The sequence below is a fragment of the Podarcis gaigeae genome, assembly GCF_964106915.1.
Source record: "Podarcis gaigeae genome assembly, chromosome: 8".
In the NCBI taxonomy this organism is placed as follows: domain Eukaryota; kingdom Metazoa; phylum Chordata; class Lepidosauria; order Squamata; family Lacertidae; genus Podarcis; species Podarcis gaigeae.
The window spans coordinates 84,959,277-84,967,064 of record NC_139684.1 but is presented as its reverse complement, the minus strand read 5'-3'; the positions used below and the strand labels follow the sequence as shown (position 1 = coordinate 84,967,064).

The 7,788-nt window shown below is 47.5% G+C and overlaps 1 protein-coding gene and 1 long non-coding RNA gene across 3 annotated transcripts in view; both read right to left on the bottom strand.

The window, feature by feature from the left end:
• The window catches only part of LOC310851820, a 626,966-nt gene that overhangs the window by 479,892 nt on the left and 139,286 nt on the right, over positions 1 to 7,788 (bottom strand). The window lies entirely within an intron of this gene.
• RASGRP4 (RAS guanyl releasing protein 4) overlaps positions 1 to 7,788 on the bottom strand; it is a 40,357-nt gene that overhangs the window by 12,486 nt on the left and 20,083 nt on the right. For both annotated transcript variants that reach the window (XM_083753800.1, XM_083753801.1), the window contains exons 7-10: positions 6,284 to 6,457; positions 5,457 to 5,573; positions 3,183 to 3,458; positions 372 to 452 (exon numbers count right to left, since the gene is read on the bottom strand). In XM_083753800.1, the coding sequence (XP_083609926.1) occupies positions 372 to 452; positions 3,183 to 3,458; positions 5,457 to 5,573; positions 6,284 to 6,457 (648 nt within the window). The remainder of the gene's footprint in view (positions 1 to 371; positions 453 to 3,182; positions 3,459 to 5,456; positions 5,574 to 6,283; positions 6,458 to 7,788) is intronic.

The window sequence follows — 7,788 nt, the reverse complement described above, 5'->3', positions numbered from 1 at the left end:
ACACACACACATACCGTATTTTTCGCTCTATAAGACGCACCAGACCATAAGATGCACCTAGTTTTTGGAGGAGGAAAACAAGAAGAAAAAAAACATTCTGAATCCCAGAAGCCAGAACAGCAAGAGGGATCGCTGTGCAGTGAAAGCAGCGATCCCTCTTGCTGTTCTGGCTTCTGGGATAGCTGCGCAGCCTGCATTCGCTCCATAAGATGCACACACATTTCCCCTTACTTTTTAGGAGGGAAAAAGTGAGTCTTATAGAGCAAAAAATACGGTGTATATATATATATAGAGAGAGAGAGAGAGAGATGGGACTGAGCCAAGGCTCCCCAAAATCTCCTTGGCTCCCTGGTCCTTCTCCGCCCTCTTACCAGTGATTTGGAACCTCTTGGCTCACGGGTGTACGAGAGTGTGTAGATCTCCTCATCCGTGTAGTAGAGGTCTAGGGAGAGCTGGGAGAGGAAAGGAAAGTTATACAAGGGAATGGTCCCATTAAGTCACACCCTTAGTGCCAGGGAACAGCTGTCCTCCAGAAACTGCTGCAATCAGTCAAGTGTTGAATGGGAAGCACATTCAATCTGTAGGGCTCATCTGTAGGACTAATTTAGCCAGCTAGCCCTGGTGATCATCTAATGTTTATTGGATGCATTTCCCCCCTAAATTGATTTTTGAATTCTGAATTTATTGTTATTCATGTTTTATACTGTATTTTATGCTGTTTTTTGTTGCATCAATTTTTCAAATCTGTTGTTAGCCGCCCTGAGCCCCGTTTTCTGAACTGGGAAGGGCGGGGTATAAATAAAAATTTATTATTATTATTATTATTATTATTATTATTATTATTATTATTAATATCCTCACTGTTTCTTGTGGATAGACAGCTTCCTGTACCCTCCACTCATTCTCTGGTGTCTGTACGAGGTTCTCGGAAGAATCGCCACACCACCGTTCTGACACAACTCCCCATTACGTCCCCACGCAAAACTGCTTAGGGTTGCCATGTTTCAAAAAGTGAAAATCCGGACACAAAAGTGGTCGAGCTTTTTCTTTGGCTGAGTTGCTGAGCTGCTTGAAGGAAATTTGCAAGCGAAACAACACTTCCGATATGGGCATTTTAAAGTGAAATATCTACCCAGATGCCGTTTTTGACAGATGGATCTCAGCTATGCCTGGGAAATCCCAGACGTATGGCAGCCCTACAGTTCCCAAATAAACTAGTTCCCAAATAAACTATTATCCCATCTGGGCCTAGGCAGCTAGCTAGTTCATCCCTGTTGTCTTTCCAGCGCTGATTGAAATGTCATTTTGTATATTGTAATTTTAGGCTGTGACCTGCCCTGAGATCTATCAGTGAAGGGTGGTATAACAACAACAATAACAACAACAACAGCAATAAAAAATAACAATAACAGTAACAATTAGTAATACTGAAGCACTCCCTCTTCCAACAAGCCTTTTAAACTAGGTATCTTTCCCAGTCTGCATCCATTTTGGATGCTTTCACTGATCCATCGCTTGGGTCTCCCTTGGAAGGAAGGGCAGAATATAAAATTTAAACAATTTATGGTGCTAATCGTCACGGCTAAAATGGCTGCTGTTTCTTTAATGCTTAAAAAAGCTGGGTCAGCATGAGTCCGCGGCCTGCACCGGGTTGTATATATAGAGTGAGAAATGTTAGTTGGTTGGTTAGTGAAAGCTGGTAGTGTTGATGTGTGTACAGTTGGTCAGTCGCTTTTGCAGAAAGACTTTTAAGAATAAAAGCAGAAAATACTCTGCAAGGATACTTTTCTCATGGACTCTTTTATGCCGACAAGGGTCCGAGGACCAGGCTGAGGCAACAAAGAGAGGTCAGAACCCTTTCTTTTTTTTACAGACACTGACACTAATTCCCCCCCCCCCCCCGCTCCCTGGTCCGGTTGCTAAGCAGCACAGAAGTTGGTGGTTGCTAGGCGACGCATTGCATGCAGAGCCAGAGGAGGCTACGTGAGGGCAGCTTGTTTACTAGGCCACGGAGAGGCCTGCTACTAGGCCCCACAGCTTCAACCGGCATGGCTCAATTTCCCCACAGTCATGGCTGCTAGGCAACCCAGAGGTTGTGGTTACTGAGTCACACGTGAACGTACTCCGAGGGCCATGCACGGCACAGTGCCGGTGGCAGGCAGGTCGCTAGGCAACCGTACCACTTCCTGCCTCTGGCTGCGGTTGCTAGGCGACGGTTGCCGTCATGGCATTCTGCCTTCTTGTCCTAACTGATGCAACATGGTGGCCCATTCTACCACAATGGGGTCAAACCTTGGCATTATCAGAACAACGCTCTAACCAATTGAGCTAATGGACCCACCCCCACCCCCCAAAAAAAAGAATATTGGGAGATGTAGTTTAAGGGTGCCGAGTTGTCTATCCTGCCTCATGGAGTTTCCTGGAAATAGGGATTGATTGGAAAAATGGAAACAAGAATAACTACCGACGAAAGAAGAATGGAGGATGAAACTGATGGACTATGCAGGGCTAGATAAACCAACAGGAAGGATTCGAAACCTGCAGGACCAGAGATTCTCAGAAGACTGGAATAAATATATGAACTATTTGGAAAGTAATTGTAATGAACAGATGGCGCTAGTAGGATTGCAAGAAGTTTTGTAAGGATGATTATTTGAAATATTGCAAAAAAAGACTAGGAAGAGAAATAAATAAGAGGAATAGGATAATTAGAAAATGTGGAATAAGTGATAAAAATGGAAAATCACCAGAGGAGCTGACGGAATTCAAAAACATTGTATAAGATAAGAAATTATGTTATATGAATGTTGGAAATGATATGTTAAAAAAAAGTAATAAAAATATTATGTATTAAAAAAGGAAATAGGGATTGATTGCGGAACCGCTTTGGGTATTATAGCTCAGGGTGGGGGGAATTAGCAGTGTCTCCTAACAACTCTCGGCACCCTTAAACTACAGCTCCCACAAGAGTGGGAGTCACAAGAGTGCTTTAAATGCATAGGGTGGATGCAACCCGGATCCATTCAAGTTGGTGGCTGCATTAGCTACGGCGGGGGGCATTTTGTCCCATCCTAGCGGGGGCTTCACGAGCATCCCTGGACATCTGGCACACACGTACATATATGCCCAACCCCACAGTTTCTATTTTCTCCTCCTCACGACTTAGGTTATCCGTGTCTTACCGTGAGTAGGTGCACCAGATCTTTGTTGGCTTCGAACGGAGGACTGGCTTGTTGCAGAACCCGAAGTTCCCTGGCCGGCTCATACAAACTCTGCAGCTTGCTTAAGTTGAGCCGCCCGCCATCCACATGGTCGGGCATGGCCTCGTGCAAAGTCACCAGGTCCTTGAGGTGGACGCCGACGATGGGAATCTTGAAGCCATCGCAATCAGCATAAACCCGTCGGTACGTTCTGTAGTTGCCACACGAGGAGAGCAACACCGTCATCTCGGACAGCGTCTGGTGGCAAGAAGGAAGCAACGTCAAAGAGGATGTTGTGGTCAGAGGGTAAGGGCAGGGTCAGCCCAAAAGGGTTTTCCACCCATAGCTGTCAACTGTCCCTTATTTGGCGGGAAAGTCCCTTATCCCAGCGCTGTGTCCCGCTGCTGTCCCTTATTGATAATGTCCCTTAAATTTCCCAGGTTTCAAAGGAAGCAGCTCCTCTCCCTCCCTCCCTGCTGGCCAGGGAGGAGGGAGGCTCCAGCTGTGTTGCTTGGCTGCGTTGCTCACCCAATAAAGAGTCTGAGAACGACTGGGGGGTGGAGCTTGCATGCCTTGTGCTGATCAAATCGGCCACGTTGCCTGGGGACTCGTCTTTGCTCAGCGCTTCCCAGCGGAGAGGGGACGGTGGTTTTCCTTGCTGCATCCCCTTTGCCGGGTTGCTGCGCTGTGGGAACCACCGCTTGAGGCTTCGTTTGGCTGCTGGCTGGGCTTTCTGCCTTTGACTCGGAGGGGCTCAGAAGTTGAACATACCTGTGCTCGCAAAATCCCTTATTTTGGCTGCTGATCTCTTATTTTCAAGGCTGTGTGTCCCTTATTTTCAAATCTGTAAGTTGACAGCTATGTTTTCCACCCGAGGCGGATGGCAAAATGGTGCCTTCACCATTCAGTGTACAAAAACGAACCAGACCGGCAGGTGAATCTTGCTTCAGCACTGGCAATGTGCCTGCCAGCACGTGTGAGGTCAACCAGCTATCTTAGCAGGTGCAAATCTCATGGCACACACCTCTGTATGCTCTCTTGGGGCCAGCCCTACCATTGGGCAGTCATGCCAGGCAGAAGATTTCAGGTAGCATGAAAGGAAAGCAAATAGGCCACAACCACGCCATACCTTTAAAGAGCTTTGATACCACTTTACCTGTCGTGGCTTCACCCAAAAGAGTCCTGGGAGCACTCAACAACTCTCAGCACCCTAAACAAACTATAGTTCCCAGGACTGTTTCTGGAGAAGCCATGTGGTTTCAGGGCGCTTAAAAAGTTTGGTGTGAACATTTTTCAATTATCTATTGGACAATTAGTTTGCAGTTATTTTATTTCACTGTCAGAGAAGGGAAGAAGTGTTTTCGGAATTTCCTGCTGCATGTGACAAAATGACTGGGCTGGGGCAGGGAGGATAACGCACCATTCGCTGCTTTGCCTCAGGCAGCAAAACACCTTGGGCCAGTGCTGCACTCTTCTTCCCTTGCACTGCCAGAGGTGGACATTTTGCTCTGCCTAACGGTAGGGCCGGCCCTTGATGAGACAACTGCTCTCATTTCCTCCTGCCTCTTCTGGTAGATTTTGAAAGTGCCATTCCGGTTGCCGAACCCGAGGGTTTCAGGCAGTTCCAGGCTTGGAAGGAAACAGCACATGACTCCCTCTCTAGAATACTTCCCCACTCCTGTTCCCAGATGACAAAGAGACTTTTAGAAGACATCTGAAGGCAGCCCTGTTTAGGGAAGCTTTTAATGTTTGATGTATTACGGTATTTTCATACAGTGGTGCCTCGCAAGACGAAAAGAATCCATTCCGCAAGTCTCTTTGTCTTGCGGTTTTTTCGTCTTGCAAAGCAAGCCCATTGACGGCTTAGCGGATTAGCGCTATTAGCGGCATTTAGTGGCTTAGTGGATAAGCAGATAAGCGGCTTAGCGGCTTAGAAAAAGGGGGGGAAAGGGGAAAAAACCTGCAGGAACTCGCAAGACATTTTCGTCTTGCAAAGCAAGCCCATAGGAAATTCGTTTTGCGAAGCACCTCCAAAACGGAAAACTCTTTCGTCTAGCGAGTTTTCCGTCTTGCGAGGCATTCGTCTTGCGGGGCACCACTGTATTTTGTTGGAAGCCACCCAGAGTGGCTGGCGAAGCCCAGCCAGATGGGTGGGTTATAAATAATAGATTATTATTATTATTATTATTATTATTATTATTATTATTAACTTTTCCCTCTTTCCTCCCCCCCCCCCGCCCGCAACAAAGTTCCTACCTTAGTGATCTCAGAAGGCAGAAGCGCGTGGGTGTCCTTGAGGCGGGCAATGGCGCTGTGGCAAAGCCCCCCCACAATGGCCATGAGGGTGCTGAAGTTCTGCAGTTGTCTTAACTTCTGCAAGTAGCGGAGGAAAAAACAGAGGGGTGAGAGGAGGGGCAGGAAGAATCGCCAGCATGTCATGGGAGCCATCTTTTAAAAATACAAATGCACATTTCCTCATCCCCCAACCTTAATTTGTCAGGTTTTAAAACTCTCCCAGGGACGCGGGTGGCGCTGTGGGTTAAACTACAGAACCTAGGACTTGCTGATCAGAAGGTCGGCGGTTTGAATCCCCATGACGGGGTGAGCTCCCGTTGTTCGGTCCCAGCTCCTGCCAACCTAGCAGTTCGAAAGCACCTCAAAGTGCAAGTAGATAAATAGGTACCACTCCAGTGGGAAGGTAAACAGCGTTTTCGTGCGCTGCTCTGGTTCGCCAGAAGCAGCCTAGTCATGCTGGCCACATGACCTGGAAGCTGTACGTCGGCTCCCTCAGCCAATAAAGCGAGATGAGCGCCGCAACCCCAGAGTCGGTCACGACTGGACCTAATGGTCAGGGGTCCCTTTACCTTTAAAACTCTCCCACTAAGTCATGTTGGATCACTCGGTGCGATGATCGCAGAGGGAGGCTGTGCTCTGAACATGCTCAGAGGAACTCTCTCCTCTAGCCAGCAAGTACATGGGTAGGGATGGTCTCCTCTGATAAGAACGTGAGCTCTGCACCCCTTCAGTTCCCCTTTCTGCTGTCACCCCCTTCTTCCAGCAAAGCAGGCAGCAAACTTGCTTACCAGAGTCACACGGATGAATTTGGTGAATACTTCCGCCCTCTGCTGGGGTGTGGGTCGGTTGAGGACCATGACCTGCACCCACTGGGAGATGCTGTTACACAAGGCGATGGCCCGCTCCAGGGCTGGACTGCCCCGCACTGACCCCCGCAGCACGTAATTCTGGAAATCCAAGTACTGCCCAATATATAACAGGGAGAAAGATTTTTAAAAAATAATAATTAAAAAATCTTACTAGAAGAAAAATTGTCTATCTAAATTAGGAATGGCCAAATCTGTTCTGTCCCCTGATTTTCCAGTCTTCAGTTCTCTGCATTTTCACATCAGTTTGACATTTTTTTTACTGTATTTTTTGCTCTATAAGACTCACTTTTCCCCTCCTAAAAAGTAAGGGGGGATGTGTGTGTGTCTTATGGAGCGAATGCAGGCTGCGCAGCTATCCCAGAAGCCAGAACAGCAAGAGGGATTCCTGCTTTCACTGTGCAGCGATCCCTCTTGCTGTTCTGGCTTCTGAGATTCAGAATATTTTTTTTCTTGTTTTCCTCCTCCAAAAACTAGGTGCGCCTTGTGGTCTGGGGCGTCTTATAGAGTGAAAAATACTGTAAATGCCGAAAACTCACCAGCATTTTAGCGTGAAGATCTAATGTGCAAATGTTTGCATGCAATAGCGCCTAATGTGTGCATTTTTCCAGCATGATTTTCCTAAAATAATTCATTATTTCAGAGCATTTTTAGGGACGCTTAACCCTAAATGCAGTCTATGCATTGCAGTACGCGTTACTTGACTGAGGACTGCACTAGAAAATTCAGAGAAGCACGAATTGCAAAAGGAAGGTACTCCCAAGGGTCATCTAGTCTAACCTCTTGCAAGGCAAGAATATTCCCCCCAAAGTATCCATGGCAGCTGGCCATCCAGTGTTCAAGGAAGGAGAGTCCACCCCCCCCCCCCGAGGGAATCTTGTCCACCTTCAGACCGCTCTTACTGCCAGAAATTTCTTCCTATGTTTGGTTTGCCTTTGAATGAGAACTCAGGCGAATTCTCCCCATCTCTCATCTAAATGCAGGGCTCCCTGTTCATCAGTGGCGCATCGGGGAATTAGGCAAAAAGGGGTGCAAAGGGGATGGCGACACCACCCTGTGAGATAGACCGTCTCAGAGGCTTCTGCGAATTTGTCTAAGGAGCCATCGCTACATCTTGTGGGTAGCAAATTCTCTTAGCTAATGATACATGATGTACTTCCTTTGGTTTTCCCCGGTAAGCGAAATCAAGTGGGGGAAAGAGGTGACTTCTGAGAAGCATGTTGTTAGCGATCTGTCACAGGGCAGACCCTCTTAGGGGTTTCAAGGGGGGCTTACTAGCTCATGCAGCTTCTCTTCCTAACGCACCTGGGTTGGTGCTGCTCTGTAAGAGACCCTCGACCAGGCAGCTTTCCTAACCGCAGGGACCTGAGAGCTATACCCTCAAGTCCCACTTCTGGGAACGGATCAGATCTACAGACCACAATTCC